This window comes from Cricetulus griseus, chromosome 6 (assembly GCF_003668045.3).
Source record: "Cricetulus griseus strain 17A/GY chromosome 6, alternate assembly CriGri-PICRH-1.0, whole genome shotgun sequence".
In the NCBI taxonomy this organism is placed as follows: domain Eukaryota; kingdom Metazoa; phylum Chordata; class Mammalia; order Rodentia; family Cricetidae; genus Cricetulus; species Cricetulus griseus.
In genome coordinates, this window is record NC_048599.1 from 66820615 (window position 1) to 66848524 (window position 27910).

At 35.0% G+C, this 27910-nt stretch overlaps 3 protein-coding genes across 3 annotated transcripts; 1 reads left to right on the forward strand and 2 right to left on the reverse strand.

Annotated features, from left to right (window-relative positions):
* Nucleotides 1–1390: 1390 nt before the first annotated feature.
* Nucleotides 1391–2332, reverse strand: LOC100755034 (olfactory receptor 4F21). Its single transcript, XM_027421024.1, has one exon. It carries the CDS (start codon nucleotides 2330–2332, stop codon nucleotides 1391–1393), a length of 942 nt encoding a protein of 313 aa, XP_027276825.1.
* An 11104-nt stretch (nucleotides 2333–13436) lies between these two features.
* LOC100755320 (olfactory receptor 4F15-like) lies at nucleotides 13437–14489 on the reverse strand. Its single transcript, XM_027421025.1, has 2 exons — nucleotides 13561–14489; nucleotides 13437–13470 (listed from the first exon to the last, which is right to left on the reverse strand). Exons 1-2 carry the CDS (start codon nucleotides 14487–14489, stop codon nucleotides 13437–13439), a joined length of 963 nt encoding a protein of 320 aa, XP_027276826.1.
* Nucleotides 14490–26667: 12178 nt separating this feature from the next.
* LOC100755613 (olfactory receptor 4K3-like) lies at nucleotides 26668–27579 on the forward strand. Its single transcript, XM_027421027.1, has one exon. It carries the CDS (start codon nucleotides 26668–26670, stop codon nucleotides 27577–27579), a length of 912 nt encoding a protein of 303 aa, XP_027276828.1.
* Nucleotides 27580–27910: the final 331 nt, after the last annotated feature.

Below are 27910 nucleotides of genomic sequence, written 5' to 3' on the forward strand. Positions count from 1 at the left end.
ATAACAAGATACCCTGCTTTCCCCAATGAGATGAAATCCTCTTCTTTCAGACTGCTACTATGTTGTTTGTAGAGTTAGTGGTTTTCTTGCCCTTTTGAATGAAGATCATCCTCAGTGCTCACCCTTTTTTCAAATATGTCTTTTGTCCCCTTGCTCCTCTTTTTACTCTGTGTATCATTTTTTAGTGCATATGTTAATAAAGACATTATTTTGGACTGTTTCTAGAACTTCAATTTCAAAGTCAGATGTCAATTCTTGAGCCAGTAGAAGTCAGATGATATCAGTTTATAGGGGATGTTATGTAATTCTGGTCTTTAGAACACTGAACTAGACTGGATGTTGGTTGCACATGCCTTTATTCTTAGTATTCAGGAGCAGAGGCAGGTGCATTTGTGTGAGTTCCAGGCCTGTCTGTTCTAAAGAGTGAGTTTCAGGACAGTCAAGGCTACACAGAAAAACCATTTCTCAAAAAAAGAAAAAGAAATGAAAAGAAAAAAAGAATACTATACTGTTCATTTCTTGGTTGGGCCATGCTCATGAATGAAAGGCCACCATCAGTCAGTAGTTTTTAGGAAGTCATATAAAGTAGAGAATCATAGACTTTTCAGAGGACAGAATTTTCCATGCCTGTGTACCAGTTAGTGCCATGCGATTAAAGTGGAAAAGCTTAGCATGTAGTTCTACAAGTTATGTAACCTATAGATGATGACCTTCAATTTACTCACTGGTTAGCTTAGTCTAGTGTATTTATCATCAAATCTGCTTAACCACTTTCCCAGATTTTATAAAGTGTACATAGAAAATTTTCTAGGATACATATTAGATATGTCAAAAAATAATGTGCATTTACAAAATGAAGAACCACTTTGGATACCTTATCTTGCAATTGAAACTATTTTAAACTATGGTATCCATATAGTTACCTTGGGGGCAGAGCCAGTAGACGGTAGCAATGTGTCACTTCCCCATCGATGACTCTGAAACCTCTTCTGAATAAGTTATTTACTATCACATTTAAACTCTGTGTACTATTTGAGACAACACAACCTGAAGAACTAGATACACTAATCCTAATAATGGAACCACTCATTATGGTTATTCATTTATTTACCCATACAAATTTGGCATTTGTTTTTGAACGATATAGCCTGTTAAAAATAGCTTATAAAAACACATTTTTTCCACAGTGCTGTTTTAGAAAAGAAATATATAGAGATATATTCTAATTTCTCAAAAGAACAGAAGCAAGGCATTGATGGTCTGTGGGAATGCATACATGTTGCGAGGTAGGTGACATGTGCAGGTTGCAAGGTTAAGTAGCATGTTCCTCATTGAAACCTTACAGTACACAGTTGGATGTTCACTTCTAGAGCTCCCACAACAGATTTAGTCAGCAATATCTGTCATAACCAGCCCTTTTGTATAATCTTTGGATTGATACCCTTATATCTTTGTTTCTTAATGTATAGATGACAGGATTCAGGGCAGGGGTGATAGCAAAGTCAGCAATAAACAGGTATTTGTCAGTTGATGATGTAGGGAAAGGCCACACATAGAGAAACATGCATGGAGTGAAAAAAAGAACCACCACAGTGATGTGTGCTGACAGAGTGACAAGTGCCTTCGATAAGTCCCCTGAAGACCTTTGCCACACTGTGACCAAAATGAAGACATAGGAAAGGAGAAGCAGGAAGAATGTCCCCATGCTCATGAAGCCACTATTGGCAGCAATGATAAATTCAAACTTGTCTCTGTCAGTGCATGCGAGTTGTATGATCCGAGGAAAGTCACAGTAAAAGCTGTCTACTTTGTTAGGACCACAAAAAGGCAGGTTTATAACAAAAGAGAACTGGGACAGGGCATGGATCACACCTGTGACCCAGCCAGCAATTACAAATGAAATGCATATTTTGGGGCTCATGATGCTCAAGTAGCGCAGAGGCTTACAGATAGCTGTGTACCTGTCAAATGCCATGGCTATGAGCAGCACCATCTCCACTCCTCCCATAATGTGAATAAAACAGATCTGAGTCATGCAACTGTGGAAAGAAATGACTTTGCGTTCTTTCAGAAGGTCTGAGATCATCTTGGGAACAGTGGTAGAGGAAACCCAGACATCATTCAAAGACAGGTTGGCCAACAGGAAGTACATAGGTGAATGCAAATGAGAGTCAGCCATTACTAAAATGACAATGAAAAGATTTCCTAGAATGATTCCTAAGTAGAGCATAGAGAATGTCAGCATGAGGAAAACTTTGGTTTCCCAAGAACTAGAGAGTCCCAGAAGCACAAACTCGGAAACCGTGGAGTGATTTAGTTGATCCATTGGCATGGGCAGTTTCATCACTTGAAGTTAGGAAATGTCGAAAATTGTAGCCAATGCCCTGCTTATGGGGCTTCTTTATTCTCTGAATTTCAAAATCAAGAGAAAAATACCTCTGAGTTGGATATCAAAAGAATAAGTAAATGAAAAATATTAAAGTTATGAGGATTACACACCTAAAGAAGGCAAATGGGTTCCTCCTTATTATTCTATAACCAGACATTGTGTTGTCTAATCATTTCAGGTGACAGAAAAATCCATATAGTGTGCTCTTGAACTATTTTGCAAATTATTCTTTCATGAATTTCTTTTACTGGTGAAATGGAGGTTTAGGTTCAAAATTATTTTAGCACATTTCATCTGTATTTATTTTATACAATTATTAAAATATTTTTGGGGACATGTATTAGTTGCATTCAGTCATGGGTGTATTGTGGTTTTGAATAGATATAGGTGGTGTGCACAAGTATTAGATCTATATTGGCAGCCTTTCACTCTACCACTTACTCACTCCCAAACCACTATTGACTACTACTCTACAGTCATATTGAGTTTTATTTTAAACATTTTCCACCCATGACAAGAAGTTGACATGTTTTCTTTCTCTGACATTTCTCTTTTTTATTTGAATTAGAAACAAGATTGCTTTACATGTCAATCCCAGTTCCCTCTTTGTCCCCTCCTCTCCTGCCATCCCTCCCCAATTAAAACCCTACCTATTGCATATCCTTTCTGCTCCCCAGGGAGGGTAAGGCCTTCCATAGGGCATCATAAGATTCTGACATTTTCTTTAACACAGTGTCTTGGATTTATTCATCATTTTGCAAATAAAGCAATTCCTTTCTGTGTATGACTAATATTTGACAATATGTTGCTTATTTCAACATATAGGCAACTGTAAATAGTAGAGTCATAAATATGGGAAAGCATTATCTCTTTGGGATGCTGAATTTGCTTCCTTAAGATGTAAACCAAGGTAAAATAGTGGATAAATATGGCAACTCTACTTTAACTTTTTTGAGAAAGTTCTGTGATTCAATACAACTGCTACATGAACATTCTCATCATGAGTGCATAAAACTGAACTTTTATCCTACTTTTGATGAACATTGGTTACTTTTTGGTTTTGATAGTAGCTTTTCTAGTGGATGACACTGATTTTACTGTAGTTTTGGTTTGTGTTTCTCTTGTGGCTTATGGTATTAACACAGAATTGTAAATATTTATTTCCTTGTTTTTATGTATATGATTCTTTTGTCTGCATATCTGTATGTACAGTATGTATGTGAAATTCCCATTGGGGTCAGAAGAGGGCATGAAACCTCTGGGGCTGGAATTATAACAGTCTATGAGCTACTTTGTGGGTGCTGGGAGTTAAATGTAGGTTCTCTGTGAAAGCCATGGGTGGTCTTTTATATTAAACCCTCTCTCCATCCCCAATAGTGAATATTTTTCTATATATCATTTGGGCATTTGTATATATTATATATTCTTAGAAGTGACATTCAATACCATTGTCCCTTACTTTTAAATAAGATTGCTTTTTTGGGGGGGATTGGCATTTTGATTTTCTTAATTATTGCAGATGAATGCTCATATTGTTCTATTGTTCATCCTTCTGTTTGGTTATTTTTATTTTGTTTTGTTATGTATACCTCTCATTTACCAGTTTTGCTTTCACTGCAGTGTAGTCTTGGAATCCTATCCAAAGATATGATTATGTCACAGGTATAACTTGTATTATTGTTTTCCCATAGTTTTTCTGTAATTCATGTCTTACATGTTCATGTTTTGCTTTTTCTATATAATTTATCATGGAAGACCTACTCAAATTGGGAAGATTTTTTAAACTTTTAGCTCATGAAAGTTTTATCATGGTCCTGATTATCCATCAACATTCAATGGCGGTAAAAATAAACATGTTATAAGTTTTAGAATTATATGTCCAAATGTAGCATTTATTATGTACTTCTTTTGTGCAGCGATGCTTACCAAGCTCTTTAACTCTCTTATACCATGTAAAATTCTGTATATGTTCTTTATTCTTGATCTAGACTTAAAATGATAAAAATTAATCTCCAAAGTTACAGATGGATAAAGTGTCAGGTTCAAGACTTGTGTTTAGAAATTTGGGACAGATACTGAATGCTTTTGACTACAGTACTATGCTATTCTGATTGGATTGGTACTTTTAAACATACTCCATGTTTCCCAAAAATATTCCAATCTAATATCTTCCAACTTCTGTGTCCTGTAGCTGTTATAAACTCATTAAAATTTAAAAATCTCTTAACTGGTGCTCCCATGTAATTACTCTTCCCTCTTGCCAACCATTCCTCATCAATCCTCAATGTTCATTCATTCAGTCTGACCATCCAGTTGTCATAGACAACTTGTTTCTTCAAAAAACTCTATTCTGGATATTTTCTATAGCAATCATTTTTACCTACTGTTTTACTGTATTTATCTACAATATTCAGTCCTGATTTTATTAATTTGTTTTTGTATATTTCCAAGCCTTTGCCTTCTTGGCTTCATGATGCTCTTATAATCACTTTTTTCTTATTCTTTTATGATCTCCAACTCCACTTTTTAAATATTGCAGCCTAATCTCACATCAGGAACATGAGGTCTGTTTATATTTTTCATTGAAAATTGGTCATGTAATGCCAAGGCAATATCTTCCTTGAAAGTTATTTCCTCTCAATTGGGAGAAAGACCTTCATATGTATAAAATGTTACTTTGCTCCTCGTTTCATTTGTGTAGCTAATGCTATTGCTATTTTTAAGAGCAGCTATGATGCATAAAGCCCATTTCCTACAAGCAGCACAGTCGAAACTTGAATATCGCCCAGCACTCAGTGTGCATATTGAGTACATTCCCAAAGCCATTTGTTCTTCTTCAAGATTTCTTTTAGTGATATGAGAAAACTAAACTCTACTTTTTATTATTAAGCACAAATAATACTTTGTGTTGATTGCAGCTAAATTCACTCTGGCATTTTCTTGATCAGTTTTTTTTTTTTTTTTTGCAAAATTGCCTGCAACATTTCTTCAGCTTTTTAAAAAATATAGTGATGGCTTCTCCTATGCTAACCCTTAATAGTTTGCATGACTCACTCACACAAGACCTACCCTCCTTAGTTCTTTCAGCACCATGATACTCAGTTTAATTAGTATCTAACTATTAAATTATTTAGCTGTAGTTTTAATTTTGGATTCCAGAGCAAAATATCCAAAGTTAAATATAGCATCCTTGTGAACAAGTCTTTCTTGAGCTTCAAGTTAATCTGTAGAATCTGAACTCAATCACATAGCCTAACCAAATCTGTTAATATATACCTTTACCATTCTCTCTCACATACAAAAGAGTCTGATGGCATATTTCTTCTCTTGACATATGTTTTCCATGTTCATATGTTTTACTATCAGGCAATTCCAACTGTTTACTTTTGTACCTGCTATTGCTGCTTTTGATTTCCTTTCTTCATATTTTCCCATATTGAAAATGAAAAGTGATTGTATTCCTTTACCTCATGTTCTGCTTAATTGTAATGTGTTTCCAATTAACATCAAACAGCACTGCTTAGCTCTTCCACTGAAAGCCTTGATGAATTAAGTCCTAGAGCATATCACATAGAACACTGAAAAGACATAAGCACAAAGTGATTTCAGATATTCCACAAATTTTATTAATTGACTACTTAACTCATTTATTTATTATAATTATTTTTACAGGCCACAAATTGAACATAGAGCTTTGAACAAGTTTTTCAAGGGTTCTGCCACTGTTGGACCCCAGCCCAACCATAAACTTGCTAGTGAGTCAGTTTTCTAAACAATTGCTACTATATAAATACAAATAATGATTATTTATGAAATACTGTAACAAGATTACTATAATTCTATTCAGTAACTTTGGATTGCACATGTAATATTAAGGGTTAATAAAAGGAATGAAACCTCTGTGAACTATGGTCTAAAAATGTTTGGTAAATACAGATGATTTAATTGAGCAATAATCTTTAGAAGAAAGTAACAAAGAAACATTTGAAGAAGAATCACAGAAGTGTTTAGCTCAAGAAATTAAAGTCAAGTAAATGAAAATATTCAACTTGTCATTGTCACGTAGAAAACTCATACAGTATAATTAAAATACAATAAAATGAAGACATTTATGAAAGATAAATGACAGTATATACATTCACTTGAAACATTGAACAAAATGGGAGATCCAAAGATGCTAACTGGCTAAATAACTGAAAGTTATAAAATAATAATCACTTCATAAATAACCTATGTAGCCATTGCCCATGTATATCACATGTTCAGGAAAGGGGCTCCTGTGGTCTTATCAGAAGATTCACATGCTATTTGAGACATGGAGATTTTAAAATTATATGAATTAAGCTGTGATCAATTAAACTAAAATTAAAATGAAAAGTGGAATGAACACAATAAAAATTATATAGTTATGAATTCATTTCAATATGCTAAGTGATTTACTACAAAGTGTTGGAACATGAATGAGTAATAAAAATCATAGTTCTCACTGGTTGTTATAAATGCAGGTCAATACTGAGACTGTGGATTTCTTATGATCTTATTAAATGTCTTATAAAAAATCTCTGGGTGATTATAAGTCTCTAAATTATTACAATTAACAGAATAGACATATACTGTAATTAAGAGTTAAGTGTCTGAGATACCACCTCACACCTGTCAGAATGGCTAAAATCAAACATACCAATGACAATCTATGCTGGAGAGGATGTGGAGAAAAAGGAACACTCCTCCATTGCTGGTGGGAGTGCGAACTTGTAAGACCACTCTGGAAATCAGTATGGTGGTTGCTCAGAAAAATGGGAATCAGTCTACCTCAAGATCCAGCCATTCTTCTCTTGGGTATATACCCAAAAAGGGCATGTACATACAACAAGGACATATGTTCAACCATGTTCATAGCAGCATTGTTTGTAATAGGCAGAACCTGGAAGCAACCTAGATGCCTCTCAAATGAAGAATGGATAGAGAAAATGTGGTATATTTATACAATGGAGTACTACTCAGCAGAAAAAAAACAATGGAATCTTGAAATTCACAGGCAAATGGATGGAACTAGAAGAAACCATCCTGAATGAGGTAATCCAGTCACAAAAAGACAAACAGGGTATGTACTCACTCATATATGAATTTTAGACATAGAGCAAAGGATTACCAGCCTATAATCCTCTTCACCAAAGGAACTAGGAAACATGAGGACTTTAAGGGATAAATGGTCCCCAGGAATGGAAGTGGCATGAACTCCTGAACTAATTGGGAACATGAGGGTAGGGGGGAGGGTGCTGCTACAATAAGAGCAAGAGAAGAGGAACAGAGGAAATGGAGGGGCAGAAATATTGAGTTGGGGGAAGAATAGAGGAGAGAGAGCAGGATGAGAGATACCATATCAGAGGGAGCCACTATTGGTTTGAGAAGAGATCTGGAACCAGGGAGATCTCCAGAGACCTACAAGGATGACACAATCTGACAATCCAGGCAATGGTGGAGAGGATAACCTAAAAGCCCTTCCCCTAAAATGAGATTGATGACTTCTCTTTATGCCATCCTAGAGCCCTCATCCAGTGGCTGATGGAAGCAGAGACAGACATCCACAGATATACACTGAGCTGGAATTTAGTTGAAGAGAGGGAGGAATGAAGAGCGAAGGGGTCTGTAACAGGTTGGAGAAACCCACAGGAACAGTTGGCCTGAACAAGGGAAAGCACATCGACCCCAGATGCTGTCTGGGAGGCCAGTACAAGACTGATCCAGCCCCGTGAACATGGATGTCAATAAGGAGTCCTCTGCACTCCAGGGAGCCTCTGGAAGTGGATTAGTATTTTTCTCTGGTGCAAGAAGGGACTTTGAGAGCCCATCCCACGTGAAGGGTTACACTCTGGCTTTGGACACATGGGGAAGGGCCCAGGACCAGCACAGGAAGATTTGGTGGACTTTGCAGAGCCTCCTTTGAGGGCCCTACCCTGTCTGGGGAGTGGTGGGTGGATGGGGTGAGGGGTAGGCTGAGGCTGGGGAAGGAGGGATGGGGGTGAGGGTTGGGAGAGGGAGAAGGGACTTACATGTGAAACAAGCTTGTTCCCTAAATAGACCTAATAAATAAATTTAAAAAAGCACTTCATTTTGAGACAGGGTGTTAAATGATAGATGACAATTTCCAACATAAATTTATTGTATTACATTTATGGCCTATGTGATATTTCCTTATTGATGTTTTGCCCATTGGTCTGAACCTCTTAATTCTTATTTAGTTAGGATAATGCCTGTTGTTCCAGGGTGTGCTGCTATGGTTCAAATACCTATCCCCACTGTGAACAGGTTTAGAAACCTGCAACTTTAAGACACTAGTCCCACATAGTCACTACAAAATGCATTCTTCTGGAGAACTAGAGATGATCCAGACCAAGATTGATTTAAACATCTATGCCCATTCTCTGCATTACTACATATGAAGATACCTCACTCTCAGAGACAAGCAAAATCATATAGCAAGGGACTTCAATGCTATTAAAACTGCAAATAGTCCTGATTAATAGCCACCTGGGCTGGAAAGAGTGTAAAAAAAAGAGAGTTAAGTGTGTGTGTGTGTGGGGGGCTCTGTGTTTTTTAGTGTGTGTATGCTACACGTGTGCAGATATGCACAGATGTTACAAGTGGACATTGAGTACATATTCTTGTTCTCTTCAAGTGTATTATGCATTCATAACCACCGAGTCATCTCTCCAGCTCTTGAAATTATTTTTTTAACTTTAGGTGAACATTTCTTTTTAAGGTCAAAGGTTTCAGAAACCAGTTCCAGCTTGTCCTATGACACTTCCAGTGTCTGCAGTAACCCTGTGGCTGCTGTGGGCTGAAATGCTTCTCAACATCAATGATGGGACTGCAAGTCACAGTGACTCTACCAGGCAAAGGGATCACTGAATACCAAATCTTTTAACTCTGACCTTGTCATTCTATTTCATGTGTCTATATTTAAAGGAAACAGGATGACAAATGTCAGAATGGATTTTTTAACATTATTTTACATTACTGTATTTTTGAAGATATAAAGTAATTGGAAACAGGCTTATTATTCAAAATATGATTAGATAGATATTTATTATATAAAATAGGTTTATATATTGTTGAATATGAAATAATTAGGAAAATGTTTCATTTGTAGAGTTACAGAGTAAACCTGGTAAATAGAAGCTACCTTTTCCTACTATTCTTATTAAATAAGTTCTATGTTTATTTTAAAGCTCAGATATAAATATATTATCTATATTAATCTCAGTGGGTACTAGGTAAAATAGTATTTAGAGTTTAAATTGTCCTTTTAAAATTTCATTCCTCTTTTATTTAAGTAAACATTTTTTTCACCATGGTATATGTTAACTCTTGCTTTTCTCATTCATATTAGTAGAAAGTGACAGACTATAACATACAGTGAGAATTGTTTGGCTTCTGGTAGAAACTTTGACTTTGAGAAAACTAAGTCATAAAGATGACAGATGACTCAGCTTCCTGGAGGTTAACATACACACACACACACACACACACACACACACACACACACACACACACACACGAGAGAGAGAGAGAGAGAGAGAGACAGAGAGAGAGAGAGAGAGAGAGAGAGAGAGAGAGAGAGAGAGAGAGAGAGAGAGAAACAATGAACAAATATTGGATAGAACACTATTATTAAAAACATTTAAAAAACTATTTTGTCATCATAGTGGAATGTATGTTCCCCTGTTGATGTTAATAGTTGAACATATTTGATTTGATTAAGTGCTAAAAGAGGAAACATATTGAAATTATTTAGGAAATGTCAAGATCAAAGAACATTTGAAAGCAATTGCACTCCAAGTAAAATACTGTAGGACACACTTTCTCTTCCTGTGTGTGTGTGTGTGTGTGTGTGTGTGTGTGTGTGTGTGTGTGAAACTGCAGCAAATGGGTCCCAAAGCTATTCACTGGAGAGAAAATCTATAATATTTCTGGATGGTACTCACACAAATAACACATTAAGAATTCTAAGATCCATATTTAGAAGTAAAAAAAAATCCACAGGGAAAAATATTCTGAAATTACTAAATCAAAAAGATTGTCATGAACTTACCTGTAGGAATTGCCCGTGAAACCAGATTCTTCTTGGCTAATGACAGTTATTTTAGCTTTTGTCTTTACTCTGAGATGATGGTGAGCTCATTTTCTCCACTGACCAACTTTAATAAGAATTCTTTCTCAGTGTAGACTTTACAATCTCTTTGTGGAAAATCTCTGTAGGTCTGTTTTTTTAAATAGAACCCCAACTTGGAAAGGCTTTCTTTAGCATTTTCCTAGGGGAAATCTCATAGCCACCTACTTTCTCTGAATTAGGCCCTCAAGTGACTCTGATGCTTCATCAAACTTAGACTTGAGTTAAGCTACTAAGATGCATAAAGAATGCTATTTAAAAAAATGATGATGATGGTTAAAATTGTGTCTGTGAAGAGAGAACAACATTATTTTCTCTATGCATAGTGTTACAATTTGAACTAACATGTGAATTCCAATCCTCAGTGACTGTCATAGTTAAATATACATGGGCAGTGACAGCCAGGGTAGCACTGGCAGGCTACCACTGTGTGTGTAACTTAAGCACTTCTTAGAACTTCTGTTGTGATTCAGGTGAACAAGTGAGTGTCTTTGTTCCCAAAATTTTATCCTTTTGCATGCTGAAAATTTTATTGTGCAAATTCTATGCAAATCTTTAAGTGATGAAAAGATAATGGAAAAGTAATTTGTCATGTATAATAAATAAATTGCATATGGAGCATAACAAATAAAATAAAGACAATTTTATTAGCTACATTTTAGCAATTATTAAAAATGCCCTCTAAGTGCATCTATAATTCCCCAATATTATTAATTGTAGGGGCAGTATTGCATATCCTATTATGTCTCCACCTGATACTGTTCCCAAGCAGAAGTGAATATAGAATGGCCAACACAGTGTCAAAGATAATATAGTATGAGAACTGACAATAGAAGAGTTGACATTGTAGTTGAGAAAAAGTGATGCTACTTTCTCATTTAAACTTTAGGATGTGTTTATTCCCATGTGCTGACCCAAATCTTGTCAGAACATAGTCAACTACCATACCAGCCATGCCACTATTGCATCAATGGGCACATCTTGCCTGTCAAATTTTAAAAAATAAATATTTATTTATGTGTATGTGAGTGTGTCTTTGGAACATGCATGATAGCACTCACTCAAGACAAACGAAACAATAGAATACCTTGAGCTGGATTTACATACAGTTATAAGCCACTTGATGCTGGGAATCGAATTCCAGTCACCTATAAGAGCAGCAAGTTCTCCTTAACACTCAACCATCTTTCTAGGCCCCAGATAAGCCAACTTTAAAAATCAGAGTAAATATAAGTGACATAAAACTAACAAATGGTAAAACAAAGTTAAGTCTTCAAAAGGATTTCTGAATTTTAAAAAAAAATTATAGGAAGATGTCATGGAGAAGAGAGGATACTCAAACTCTGGTTCACCATATAAGATCAATGTGGCTATTTACCATCAACAGAGAAACTTTTTATTGTAGTTTATGATGGGTATAGGTCAGAGAAGCTTAACATAGAAACCTATAGTTGGCTAAAGTGTTAAGAATAAGTGATGATAGTAGAACACTCAGACCTATATGTAACACATACATATCTGTCTTCAAAGATCAGGGTACAGTACAGAAGAGGGGCACTAAGAATTAAGTTAGAAGATTGGAATGTGTGAAACAGACATCTTCTGAACATGGCGCAGCTGTTGCACTATTAACTCACTGCAGCTGTGGTCATTTGCATAATAACTGCACAGGACTGGGACCACCAACATCAAGGATGGTGAAAATGGCCTTACAGGGGGACTATTGGAGGCTAGTGATTTCTGGATGAGGGGATGTAATCTTCTTCAGTGTGTGGATTATAAAGCATTAGTGATTAAATCTGAGTTACCAAAAATACCTCTATGTTGCATTCAGGAAAGAAATAAAAGCACTTCCTTTTGGAGTCATTTAACCAAAAGTGAGTTCAGAGTTGAATTATCTGCTGTATGTTCTCTGAGTCTTCTGTCCTCTGTCTGTCATTTGAGTCTAATTCTGTGCCTACCCAAAGGCTTTCCTATAGCCTGTTTGGCCCTGTGCCTGTGTGTTTACCCCTATCTGTGTCTGTGTGTTTTATGAGCTATGTGTGTGAGTGGTATCAATCTGTGATGTGATTGTCATATTTAACCAAGGACTTCCCTATGTATTTATGAACAGCATAGAAACCATGGTAAAGGAGTGGGAGAGTGTACAGTATTTTTTAAAAGAGTTTTACAAGGGTTTAAGTCACTACCTCAAAATGATCCCAACCCATTAGAAAACAAAAATCATTTTTTATCAACTAGTAACCATAAATTATTACTTTCAGCCTTTATGGTTGATTTTAGGAAGTTACTTTCTACTTATGTATTTGTTGCTTTCAGTAAGTGATGTATGTATCTGGGCCAGAGGCTTGGAAAAACACAATTTGAGATTGTGGTTTAGGTTATAAAAGTTGTTTATATGGGAAGTCCAAGGTAAGAAAGGATGATAATTAAAATGTCTTTGTAAATTCAGGCTAAGTACACAGTAGACTAGAAGTCTTAAGTGACTTCAAGGTGTACTATTAAAATTGGTTGTGCAGTTCAGCAAAAGCTCAATTTCTTAGAATATAAGATCCATTCAGAATTTATTCAACATATAGGATTTCTTTCAAATTCAAGGTATAATGTAAGAAAAAAAAAGTACTATTTATGAATCAGCACATAAAATGAACATGCTTTGCTTGCCAAAATCACAAAAGTGTGATGAGATACTAATTCCTTTTTTCTCAAGAAAGACAGGAAGATAACTTATAAAGTCAACTTTAAAAATAAATACCATGGTTGGAAATTTACTATTTTCTTCTCAGGTTTCTGTGGATAGTAAAAGTATAGTCATCGCAAAATGAATTATAACTCTACTTAAGTATACCATTATTGTCGTTAACTTGAAATGAGCTATGCAATATTTTTTATTGGCTGGATAAAGAAAAAGAAATTGTCTCAACATAGCAGTCTTCAGCTATGCTTATAGGAGAGCAATCAGAAGATGCATTTTTGTGCTTCTGTAAATTAGGATATTTTCCTCTGATTGAGTAGCTGAGTAACCATCCTCCTCATTGCCACCTTCATGTCTTTGTTCCTCAGAGTGTAAATGGCTGGGTTTAGGATGGGTGTAATCATGAAGTCCAGAATGGCAAGAAACTTATCCACTGGTACAGTAGGAAATGGCCACATGTATACAATGATGCATGGTCCAAAGAACAAAACCACCACAGAGATGTGAGCAGAAAGTGTAGAGAGTGCCTTGGACAAGTCACCTGATGAATGTTTTCTAACAGTGAGAAGGATAACAATGTAAGAGATAATTAATAAGAAGAAGGTTCCTACAGAAATAAATCCACTGTTGGCCGAAACCATGAACTGCATTTTGTGGGGCTCTGTGCAGGCCAGTTTGATAAACTGAGGAAGATCACAGTAAAAACTATCTATCATATTAGAACCACAAAAACTCAGATGAATCACAAAAGCTAATTGGGCCACTGAATGCAGGAACCCAATAACCCAAGCACCAGACAGAAGCAAAAGGCACATCCGTGGACTCATGATGCTCAGGTAGTGGAGAGGCTTGCATATGGCCACATATCTGTCCCAGGCCATGGCTATCAGGAGCACCATCTCAGATCCCCCCAGGACATGAAGGACAAATATCTGGAAGACACATCCCCGGAATGAGATGGTATTGTGCCCAGAGTACAGGTCAGAAATCATTTTGGGAACAGTTAAGGTGGAAAGACATAAATCAATAAATGAGAGATTTCCCAAAAGAAAGTACATAGGGAAATGTAAATGTGAGTCAAAGGCCACTGTAAGCACAACGAGGGTGTTTCCTAGGACAATGACTACATAGAACACCATAGAGAAGGCACAGAGGAAATGCTGTATTGGTCTAGATGTTGAAATTCCCAGAAATACAAACTCAGACACATCTGTGTAATTTGCGTTAAGCATTTAAATTTTGTTTTTGTTGTTGTTGCTTTTTACCTAAGGGATTGAAAACAAAGAAATTTTAAAAAGAAGTTGTCATAAATAAATAGTTTGACACCAATTTAAAATTTTTTTCTGGCTGAATTAAAACCAAACAATTTTTTTAATTATCACTAGAAAGTATTTTGAAAATTCCTTAACTCATTTATCTTTCCAACTAATAGTCTGTAGTTATCGACCACATGTGAGGAACTATGTCAAATTCATGTGAAAAATTGAACATTACTTCATCAGGAACTAAGCAATTTTCAACACCCACTCTGACAATACATTTAAGGAAGAGAAAAGTGCAGTATCTCAGTGATGTGACTCATCATGGTGGTATTCACTCATTGACAATAACCTTGTTACTACTCAAGAGGATGTGGACAACTCCAAGCTTTGGCACTGGTTCACACAAAGAATCAAGATAGGCAGACAGATAAGTGAGAGGAGGAGTGATTGAGAACATAACAAAGGACAGGCCAGACATAATCTTGTATCTATGATTAGAATTTTAATTTTTTAAATCAATAATAAGCTTTTGAACTTTAGTAAACCATAGCTTGATCATAATTACTACTTTAAAATGGTGTAACACAGAAAATAGAAAGAAGGATTCCAAGAAGAAGCACAATCGGAGAAATACACGGTGTTAGGGAGCTGATGAATTATTCACAAGAGCTGTAACAAATGAAACTTGCAAACCAGATTTGCTTCCCTTCATAAATTTTAGTTGACTTCAAATGATTATTTCGATATTAAATAGAAATAGGGTTGCAGCAATGACTTCACTAAATATGGTGCTTCCTATGCAAGCATGAAGACCTGAGTTCAGATACCCAGCACCTGCTTAAAAGCCAAGAGCAGTGGTGAATGTTCAGATCAGGAAATACAGGGAGAAGCAGATCCTGGAGATACCAGCTTCTAGTTTAGCTGGAACATTGAGCTCAAGTTTCAATGAGTTAGCTTGTCTACAGCCTCAATATGACTGTCAGTTTCATGTCATCACTCTACTTCATTACTGACTCCCTGCATTTGGGTACTCTAAGAATGTCTTGAGGCAGTCAGACTGGGCACACTGTTCATTATAGATATCTAGCAATTACCATTACCAAAAGGAAACACTGCAGAGGTGATGTGAGGAGACCCTGCCATATGGGCACAGGTGGAAAGTTTATATTGTAAATACCAGATGAAATAGATAGAGCAGGACTGAACAAGGATACTAGTACAATAATGGGGTGAATAGCAATAAGTGTCTTGTAAAGAACCTATAATTAAATGCTATCCACAAATTTGAAATATTGATATTCTGAAATATATATATATATATACATATATATGTATATATATATATATATATATATATTCAATATGTTTAAACTGTGTGGATGAGACTAATATTCTACTAAAACACAAAGATTTCAGTTTGAGTTAAGAATCCCTAACAGAATTTTCAAAAAAATGGATTATTTCTTATCTCCCTTGTTTTTATTTTCCAAGTGTTTAATTTTTCTTACTGATAATATTGTCTTCATAGGTGTAAAGAATATAGTCATCATTCATTCAGACTATAAATATTCATGGGATTAACAACATATTACCAAATAAGTTGTCTGGTTAGAAAAAATAGTACCACTTGTATAGGGAACTCACAAGAAGATCAACACATACAAGTCAAATAGCTCTTAATATCCATCATTAGTCATTTTCTTTCTCTTTTGCCAATCAATATTGGAAGTAAATGAGACATTTGGAAAGGAAGAAGAGATGGCTCAGCAAAAGATCCCCAGTATTTTTAAGGCTTCAAGATAAAAATCTCATTTTGTACATTGCATATGTACTATAAATTGATATGTAGTAGATTATTATAAGAACGAATATTACATGTGTGACAAATATATTCACACAGAAAATACAGTTGAAAAGTGTAAATAATGGATGCGTTAATCTCAGGATATACATACAATGAAATAATATGAAACTTTAAAGCTCACCTGAATATTTCTGCATATACAATTCTAGAGAGATTTCTACTTAACTGAAAAACAAGAAAAAGTATGAAAATAGTAAAGTGAATATTTGTGAACATGTTTGAATTTACACATTCTTCAAGAAGAAAAACCAGTAACACCAGCAATGTTAAGGTCTCAAATATGGGATTCATGTGGCTTTCACTATCTAAATTCTATGTTCTTTTATTGTTTAAATGGTCTAAAAGAAACTCGTATTAATGTTAATCAAAAGTGGATTTGAAAATACAAATTACTAGGGTCAAAAAGAACTGACCTGTAAATTCCATGGGATGATTTCAGATTTATCCCAACTAGCACTTAGATTCAAAATAAATCTTTAACATGGGAGAATAATAATCATTTTCTCCTAAATAAATGTCACTCTATACAGAGTGTTCTCAATAACAGGTTCATCACCAACATAAAAACATTTATGAGCAGTCCATAGCTACTTACATTAAAACAGATCAGCTATTTGATTGATACTAAAGGAGAAGAGATGAGGGAGGAGGGACATGGACAATGAAAGAAAATAATAGAGAAAAAAGCAAGACAATACTATAAAGGCTGCAATGGAAGCAATTAAATAAAATTTAAAGGCTTGGTATGTTTTTGAGTTCAAAAGATCTTGATAGAAGGACCAGGCTCAGGTACACAACAAGCAAAACAAGAGAATCAAAGGTAGCACATGGATGGAGTATTTCCAGTGTCTTCTTATACCTTCTCACTGTTGGAAACCCCCAGAAGCCACCCATTCAGAATTTCTCTCTTGTGAGGTGTTCAAGTCCTTAGAATTTTGTATTGACCATTTTCTTGCTTTCATCTGGCCTTTCCTTTCGAAAACTGTTTTCACCATCTTCATTAGTTTATAAGAAAATACAATCCAGACCACAAAATTGTTTTGAAAATTGATATGAAACTCAGGGTTATATCGTGCAATGCAACTTCTAAATTTGCTTTGGTAAGCTCAGCTTGAGTGGATGCTCAATAAGCATGCTTGAAAGAAAAAAATAGTAATGAAGGTGGGGAACTCTGAATGTAACAGAGATACTGTGCTTTAGCTGTGCAAGGAAAAATAGTTGCTAACTTTAGTATGCTATTAATGTCTACTTACCAAGTATCCTCAAATACTAGAAAGTACCATTCCCACTATTTATTTGTTAGAAGTGTCTTCCTCTTGGATTCTGTGTTTAGTGCTTCTTACCAATGCTCTAACTACCTACAACCTGACAACAGCATTTGGTGACCACCAGATGGCTGGTGACCTAAATCTCCAGGCCATTTACCATGGGAATTGTACTTCAAAATCCCGTGGCCATAAAGAGAGAAGAAATAATAGTTGTTTTATTAAGTATTTGGTAAAAAAGGAAAGGAAACCAAAGCAAAATGTTTTTAAAGAAAACACTTGACATTTTATGGCATAGTATAATTTATATATGATTTTGAACACCATGTAGCTACTAATTCATTTGGCATCATTTTAATTCTTTATGTTAACACATTAATGGTATAAAACAATGGATTAAATTATGGCATTTACATATACATATACCTTATAATATTAAATCCCTCCATTAAGCTCTCTCATTCACTTATGTCTACCATTTTTACCCTTCCTATTTTTAAATGTTTACTTTTTATTTTCATGGCATTATACTTAAGCTCAAACTTCATATATGAGGCAAAGCACTCATTTTTGTGAATCATGTTTATGTCTTCTGGTGTTATGATAGCCAGTTCCACTAGAAGTGTATTCAAGGAATATTGTAGGGAACATAAAATACCAAGTTTTGGATTAATTTATGCAATTAGTGTTTCCATTTTAAAGTCATCACTATTAATTAACATTTATATTCTATATATAATTATACATTTCATATGTAGCCAAAGATTATCAAGGTAATGTTATCTAATATTCAAACCCAGTTATCTCCTGACAGTCCATCTTTCCTTTGTATCACTGTTTTAACACAAAAGTGAGAATTCATGCCTATTTTAATTTTAACTTTTCTCAGCTCTTATCGATCTATTTTTTCTGTAATAGAATTGTGAGATAAATATGTAACATTATTTTTATCACGGGAATAAATAAGTTTGCAACTCATCCTCAAATAACTGGGTTAGAGCTCTTGTTTCTTATAAAGAATTCAGTCCATTGGTCTTTATTCATTGGTTAATGCTAGGCTTCCCTAATGCCAGAAATTCTGCTCAGCAAAAAGCATATGTGCAAGTAAATCAAATGCTACACATCTTTAGTCACAAATGCTAAGCAATATGTATCATAAACAGTATAGTGTTTATTATCCCATTTAGTACTTTGTAGCCTAAATAATACCTAATCTGGATGGTTTAAAATTAAGTTTATTAATTAATTTCAATGAAGGATTATTTTTATCTGATATTAAGTGAGAAACATGAAAAATGAGCACAACTAAGGGAAAACTGTACACTGGTTCTTAGCCAAAAAGATAAGAATCAATTGTCAAGAAATCATTTTGAAAAATACTTTTTAAATCCAACCAAACTAAATGAATATTATGGCACAATGTACCTAATATATTGTCATTTATCTATTACAAAGGATTTTTGTAGTGAAATATGAAGTGAGGGCCTCATGCAGGCTGTATGTTTAATTCTTTATTTTTAATTTTAATATATATTATTTTATGTGTATGTGTAAATGTCTGCATGATTTAATGTACATGATGTGTGTACAAATGTCCATAGAGGTCAGAAATAAGTGACATATCCTCTAGAGCAGCTATTCCAAACTTTTCTAATGTTGCAACCCTTTAATACAGTTTCTCATGTTTGATGGCCCCAACCATAAAAGTAATTTGTTGTTACTTCATAACTGTAATTTTGTTATGAATTATACTGTGAATATCTGATATGCAGGAAATCTGATCTGCAACCCCTGTTGGGGGCATGACTCACAGGTTAAGAATCGCTGCTCTATAGGTAGATTTCAGTCACCATATGGGTGCTAGAAAACAAGCCTGGGTTGTCTGAAGGATCGGTAAGAATTTTCAACTGCTGGGGCATCTCTCCAGGCTTACCTAGTTCTTTATGAGAAAATGTAATTTTCCATGGGGATCTTCAAAGCCTGTCATATCTTTTGGAGCAGGGGCTAGGCCCTTCCCCGTGTGTCTAGGCTGAGAGAGTATCCCTCTATGTGGAATGGGCTCCCAAAGTCCATTCCTATGCTAGGGATAAATACTGATCTACTAGTTGAGGCCCCATAGATTTCCAAGGGCTCCTCACTGACACCCATGTTCAGAGGGTCTGGATCAGTCCTATGCTGGTTTCCCAGCTATCAGTCAGGGGTCCATGAGCTTCCCCTTGTTCAGGTCAGCTGTTTTTGTGGGTTTCACAAGCTTTGTCTTGACCCCTTTGCTCATTACTTGGGGAACAGAAAGGGGATGGGATACGGGGCTAGTTGGGGGCAGAGGAGGAGGGGAAGGAGAGGGAACTGGCATTGACATGTAAAACAAACTTGTTTCTAATTTAAATTTTAAAAATAGGGGAAAAAAGAAAATGTAATTTTCTTTTCGTTTTTGTAAAAATAACATAACATAAAATCATTCTTCCTGGATACAATTCAGTTGTAACTAACACATTTACTATGTTACATAAACTATTATCTCCTTCAAATACTAACCTATTTTAACCTCCTAAAAAATGCTGTCTGTTTCCCACCAAGTACCTACTTCTGAGAACTCTCCTCCTAATATTTGGAAAATTCTTTTGTGCTTTCTGTTTTATATATTTATGTATAGTGACTATTTCATGTCAATGCAATCAAAACAAAATTTGAATTTTTTGTCTAATATCTTTGACTTAGCAAAATGCCTGCAAGTTTCAGTTACCATGAGGCATATATCAACATATTCCCCTTGTATAGTTAAATATTATATCTTTTCATATACATATATCTGTGTCTTTATACACTTATCATCTCATAAAGATGATACTGAGTTGATTACACTTATGGTTACTAAGCACTGTTACTGTAATGATTGATCTGTCTGTCTGTCTGTATTGAATGAGTGGTGTGGTGAACCAAGTCTGTTTCCTCACCACTTGGGAGGTAGAGGCAGGAAGTATCAGTATGAAATCAGTCTGGTGACATAATGAATTGCAGCCTACCTGTGTTATATGCCAAGTCTCTGTCTCCCAAACCCAAACCCAAACCCAAACCAAACTAACCAACCAAACAAAAAATATCAGTGTTTTTGAATATTTATTTTCAATAATCTAATATTTATTTCAAATAATATTTGGCTAAATACCATTTCAGTGAAATGGATAGAGTTTAATTGGAAAATTATTTTAATCCCTCTTTTTTTCTTCTACAGTTGGAATACATTACATAGTCTGGTGGATGTAAGTAAATACAATGGAAAATGAAACAATGCAAGAGAAGGAATGGGGCAAATAGGTGGTAAAATAAAATGTTTTTGTTTATGGAGACAGAGTTTTGCTGTGCTTATTCACCCCAGGCTAGCCTTCAATTCCTGGTCCAGCTTCAGCTGTGAGTGCTGTGATGAAAGTCCTGTGCCTGCATGCCTGAGAAGGCTGCAGTTTTGATTGATTGATTACTGACATTGTGATACTTAGGATGAAATTGAGCTCTTCACATGTGCGACTGAAACATCCTGTTACTGAGCTACAACCCCAGCACTAAAGCCCCATTTTATTTAGTTAGCATTTGATATATATTTATTTTAATTTTAAAATTCTTTAAAATTAAAGAATTTTAATTGTACATTACAATTGCATACATATGTACAATGTATTTTTTGACATTCACTTCCTATTATCCGTTCTTATCACACTTGTGTTCATACTGGATGAGCAATTTAGTTCCAAATTTCCTGGTTTGATGTCATTTTTATGATACTCTGCATTTAATTAATGTTGTTTGAATAGACATGGGAATGAAGTTATTTGCTGTTTTGTGGGTAACTCATCAATAGTTAAACCGCTAAAGAACAATGACTTTTCCTTCAGAGCTTCCACTACCTACAACAAGCCCCTCATGTAGAGTTGGGGACTCATGAGTCCCTCCTCTATGATGGAATATTGACTGGCTTTGTAGATCTTGATGCTTAAGTTCATCAATATGAGTTCATAAGTGCACCCATTCCATAATGTCCAAAAGACGTTGTTCCACAGCACTCATCTCCATGCTCCAGTTCTTCCCTTTTTTTATGTCCCATGTTCTATAACACTCCAAGTTACTTGGTGGGAGTTGGAAATGATATAGATATCTAATCTATGGCGGAACACTCAACAATAACTTATTCTTAACACTTCATGACTGTTTCCCACTGCAAAAGAAGTTTCTCTAATCAAAACTGAGAGCAGCGGTAATCGTAGAACCTACATCCAGTCACTGAAGTAAGCAAAATGCAGTGACCACAGCCAAGTACTGGGCTGAGAACCTGGAGTTCAGTTGACAAGAGGGAGATCATTTGAACAAAGGGTGTCAAGACCATGTTGGGGAAAACTAAAGAGACAGCTGACCTGAGCTAGTGGGAGCCTATGGACTATGGACTGACAACTGGGAAACCTGCATGTGACTGAAGTAGACCCTCTGAACGTGCATGACAGTTATCCCAACAGGGCAATGGCAGTTTTAAAAATTATTTCTTCTTTTTATAATTATTTTTATGGGTCTGCTACACAAACAAGTGCTTTACTGTTGAGCTGCATATCCAGGACACACAGAATTTTAAAATTGGATACGTTACACACAGAACATTTAGCACAGAAACTTTTGAGAAGGGTATGAGTTTTTCTGTTCCTTTCTGGGTGTGACTGGAAATATTGATGACCAATTAAACAGATCAATTCCTAAAGATAGTCATTCACTCCTTTTGACAAAACTCACATAGCATCAACAGAAAAATAGCACAACAGTCCTTTAATATACTAGGTTTGGGAAATGCTAAAGAAAGAAGTGTTTGAAGTCATGCTGAACCATTGTTGTTCAAAGCTTTGTATCATATCCTCACCTTACTATAATTGACTTTAACAACAGATAGAGACATTGCCTCTTGATATTCTCCATTCTGAAACTTCCAGGTCTCAAAGGAACATGATATAGATAGAAGAAAATTTCCTTCCCATGAGGCTATTCTGCACTAAATATATACCTTAAACTTTTCCATGAACAGCATAGCAGAAAATGGTCTGTTTTTCCCCACTTTGATACTATTTTGGAATCCTGTTACGACAATAGACAGTGACTTATCCATGAAAAAACATTTGGTCAGGTACTATGTCTCTCTGATAAATGTGATCTATACACTGTTGTTTATTGCTTCTTAATCTCATTCTCTAGGATATATAAGTTAATTCTACAATGTTTTAATACCATCTTACCATAAATATTAATAGGCAGGATTTGGAAACTCCCACAGAAGTATTCGAATTTTTGTCAAGCTCTATTGGAATGTGTTATATCTATAAGTATCAAGAAGAATATTTTGTCTTAGGTAAGATTATCCTTGGAGTGACTTTATTGAAAGTGTAAATGATTCTGAACCATCAGGATGCATAGCTTTCATGGAATAAGGCATTTCTTGCAGAAACTGAGAGGTGACAAAAATTTCCAAATAAGCAACAATTGATTATTAGTTATATAGGAGAGAGAGAGAGAGAGAGAGAGAGAGAGAGAGAGAGAGAGAGAGAGAGAGAGAGGATAAGATTGAGGAAAATTGTGATTTTTCGAATAACTCAAGGAACTGAAGTGATATCACAGAAAGAAGTGGGCTAATATTAAATAATACATGGTAATATCAGATAATACATGCTGCACATGCTGGTGCACTCCTGATGTTTTGAAAATTAGTCACACACTATGTTAAAAGTAACTTGTATGTGGAAGTCAGAGAGTTTGACAGGAATACAGAATTATTTTCATATGATTTTGAAATAAGCGACTTTAAAATAGAAAATGGTCTGAGAAGACAATGGTCTTTTCATTTGGATTTTCCTGATTTCATTCTTTCTGCCAAGGTATGTTTCATGTCTTTAGGGTTTAGAAGTGTGTTCTTTTGGAAGAAAGATTTACTTTTGCTACATTAAACATGCTTGAAAGTCAGCTATCATGTCATTATTAATATTGAGACCAATATGAACTAGTTTAGAATAGTTGGTGTCTTTTATAATTCTCCCAAACACTAACAGCATTCAAAGGAAATAGAGAATATAAGCAGAGAGTTTTGGTTTTTTTGTGTAACATAATATTTATAGCCTTCAAATTGGAAATAGAAAATTCCTAGAAGAATTCAGCCCACTCATTAAATATTAAGTGTTTTTTATTGATTTGGTTATAGAAAGATCTTTGCACATATATCACTTTCTTGTTATATTCTTGCTTCATACCTGATTGACTATTGACTACAGAATGCAAACACCACATTAATAACTTTGATTATGTATATTATTATGATTCTAGGAGTAATCAGACTGCACAAGCAGGAGACCTGGAACATTCAGTGCCATGAGTAAGGGCAGCATATTAGTACATATGTAGAATATTTTCATACAATTACTTACATATTTATATTAATTATATATACATTTGCATTTAATTCTTCATACATATTTCCATAGGAAATGTATTTGAAGGGAGATTTTTTTCTAATTTTCTCCTTAGTTTACAGAAATCTTATTGCTTCCCAAGCAAGCAAGTCCTTCTGAAATCAACTATTCCTTCTAAAAGATAATCCTCCTACATCTTTGATTGACTATGTATGTTACTTTTATAGTTTACTAGGTGACTATTTTTCAGCTGTAAAATGATTGTAGTTCTTATCCATGATGATGATGATGTTTCAATTAAAATGAAATGAAAATCTAAGAGTTCTCCTTTTTGATAGAGGATGATGAACTAACATGAGCTATAAGGAAACAGGAATTGTCATTGGGGACATATTTGATGAAATGTGGGGAATTTATTGAATTTGGTATATTTAAAAAAGGAGACAGAAGAAGTAAAGAGGAAGAAAAAAACAAGCAAAGATGGCAAGGAAGAATGAGAAGGAAAGTGAAAGGAACAGAGTTGGGAGGTATGAAAATGTAGAGATAGAGGGAAAACAAGGAGAAAGAAATTTTCTTCTTTCTGACTTGACTGAAATATGTTTAAATGATTGGTGGTAAGAATTCTCTAGTTTGTTCACAAGGAACCTAAGAAGCTTGCAAATGTCACCCCAACTAACCAAATTATCTTCCATTGGTGAATACAGGAAACATACATCTCTTTGAAAAGTTATGGCTTTCTAGTCCAAGTCCCATGAAAATCAGCAGGAACATTGCAAACATGTTAAAAATGAGGGAGTCATCCCACTGGAGCTACATAGCCATGCTGTTCCAGTTTCAGACAATTGGGGTCTTCTAATTTGGAAGTAACTTGACACCTATCCAGTTCCTGTTATTCACTACAGTCTTGTTTTCATGTAACTCCATATTGACTTCCAGATTTCAGTTCCTAAGAGGCTATTTTGTTTTTAACAGAAACTTAATGTCAACTTGTGTATTTTCTGTCTAAATTACATTCGGCAAATGAACTTGTTTTATCGGGGGGGGGGGTGAGACAGGATTTCTCTGTGTCATAGCTCTTACTGTCCTGGAACTCAGACCAGGCTGGCCTTGAATTCACTGAGATCTTCCTGCCTCTGCCTCCCAAGTGCTGGGATTACAGGTGTATGCCACTATCACATGGATTTTATTTTATTTTATGTGCATGGGTATTTTACCTGCATGTATGTGTGAAGTACATGTGTGCCTGGTTCTCAGGTAAGCCAGAAGAAGATTTGGGATACCTTGGAGTTAGAGTTATAGATGATTATAAGCGATTATGTGGGTGCCGGGAATTGAACCCAGGTCCTCTGTTCTGGGAGAGCAGCCAGTGCTTTTAACCACTGATCCATATTTCCATTTCCTTTCTTTCTTATTACTAGACATTCTGATTCACTTCAATTGGGTATACTTTAGGTTTTGAGTAATTTTGTACAGAGTCCATAATCTTGAAAATTTATATTCAGAGAATATTTCTTTACAATAGTCATGAGTTTTTCTTTATCACAGGTGGCTAAACACCTTTCTTTTCAACTCTTACATGCAATTAAAGTATTGTCATTGTGAAACAATTTTAACAATTATATCAGAACTAGTATTACTACTTCTATTTTTACTATATTATTTATCCATGAATTCACTAATCATATAATTATTAGGATTTGCCTTTAATCCAAGCACTCGGGAAGCAGAGGCAGGAGATTTTCAGTTAGTTCGAAGCCATGTAATCTACAAAGTGAGTTCCAGAACAGCCAGTGCTGTTGCACAGAGAAACCCTGTCTTTAAAAAAAAATCACTAAAGTGTTATTCTTCTAATATTTTAAGTTGATATAGAACTTTGTTTTCCTATCATTTAGGTCCTAGAGATACTTTTTAAAAAATTCACATTTATTTAAGGTATACATTATTGAATTGATTACAGTTCCTAACTCAGATCACATTATTTTTAATGTTTCTATCATCACTCACACCTATTTACTTAATGATAAGATTAAAAAATAGGATAAAATTAAAGAAAGAAAAAATTAAGAATATCTTAATATGCTTATGTGCTGTTTCATTCCTACATTTGACCTCACCTGAATTTATTACTTTAAAGTTTTCCTTGTCACTTCATATATATAATATTTATCAAATCCTTACAAAGTATCATAAATTTCCAGTGGGTTACATCTCTAAAACCTGACAAAAATCTACTATGAACATGTTAACTACCATCTTTTACTAAAATAGTTCTACCTTTTACCTAGTTACACTTTACTTCTATTCCAGAACAATGTATCATTGCTTTGTTGATGGACATTAGTATACATTTCTTTTTATATTCTCATACAAAATTAATCTGTCTAAATAATTGATTGTAAAGTTTCTAGGACACACTACATTATGAATGTTACAGGGAATGCTATATCCAAAAGCCAAGATCTTTGCCAGTGTTAGTAGGTTCAATCACTTCCATCAGAAGAGGTTAAGAAATTCTTTTAATTTATATCCTCTATTGTTCACAGAATCTAATACTGTGTATTTTCCTTTAGATTAATTTGGAACTGAACTAAATGGAGGAAGTAAACCAGTCTGAGGTGTCTGAATTTATTTTTCTTGGGCTTTGTGACTCTTGGGAGCTCCAGGCCTTCTTCTTGGTGATATTTTCCTCACTTTATTTAATCACCATTTTGGGCAACATATTAACTGTAGTGGTAATAATCATTGACCTTCATTTACATTCCCCTATGTATTTCCTGTTGGCCAATCTCTCATTCATTGACTTCTGTATTTCCTCAGTCACTACACCGAAGATGATCACAGACTTCCTCAAAGAAAAAAAGACTATCTCCTTTGGAGGGTGCATGTGTCAGATTTTTTTTGGTCACTTCTTTGGAGGGGGTGAGATGGTACTGCTTGTGTCAATGGCATATGACCGTTATGTGGCTATCTGTAAGCCACTCCATTACTCTAGCATCATGAACAGACATATGTGCATTGGATTAGTGATGACATCATGGATCATTGGCTTTGTGCATTCAATAAGTCAACTGGTTATCATTGTAAATCTGCCCTTCTGTGGATCCCTGGAATTGGACAGTTTTTTCTGTGATATTCCATTGGTCATCAAGATAGCCTGCATGGACATCTATGTTCTAGAAATTTTGATAAATGCTGACAGTGGGGTGTTAGCAGTCATATGCTTCATTCTGTTGCTGATCTCCTATTCTCATATTCTGATTACTGTCTGCCTTCACTCTAAGGATGGGGCATCCAAAGCTCTCTCTACTTGCACTGCTCACATCACCGTGGTGGTATTATTTTTTGGGCCCTGCATCTTCATCTATCTGTGGCCAGTCAGTATAACCTGGGTAGACAAATTTCTTGCTGTGTTTTATGCTGTCATTACACCTCTCCTGAATCCAGCCATTTACACTTTAAGAAACAATGAAATTAAAAATGCTTTGAAAAGATTAAAATGCTAGCATATAAATTTCAGTAGGTATTTTATGATTTTACATTATTAGAATATTAACATATAGGCTACTAAACTAATAATTCTTGTCACTTTTCTCTAGACTATAAACATTCTCTAATTCTAACTAGCAATATATATATATTTAAAATATCTGTGTCACTTCAATTTTACAAATTTCCTGATCATTAGGTGGAAACTAACATCTATAAGATGACATTAATCTTTTAAATTATGATTTGGGTTATCTCAGGTGAAATCAGGTTAATGACAAATTACCAGTACCTATCTATCACAGTTGCTGCTGCTACTTCAATCTTCATTGTCCCATCATAAAGTCA

What these genes read in the sequence shown, in the direction of transcription:
- LOC100755034 (XM_027421024.1), bottom strand. Translation starts at nt 2,332, where the DNA reads ATGCCAATGGATCAACTAAATCACTCCACGGTTTCCGAGTTTGTGCTT.
- LOC100755320 (XM_027421025.1), bottom strand. Translation starts at nt 14,489, where the DNA reads ATGCTTAACGCAAATTACACAGATGTGTCTGAGTTTGTATTTCTGGGA. An exon ending in CAGCTACTCAATCAGAGGAA is followed by an intron (nt 13,471 to 13,560) that starts AATATCCTAATT and finishes AGACAATTTCTT; the next exon opens with TTTCTTTATCCAGCCAATAA.
- LOC100755613 (XM_027421027.1), top strand. Translation starts at nt 26,668, where the DNA reads ATGGAGGAAGTAAACCAGTCTGAGGTGTCTGAATTTATTTTTCTTGGG.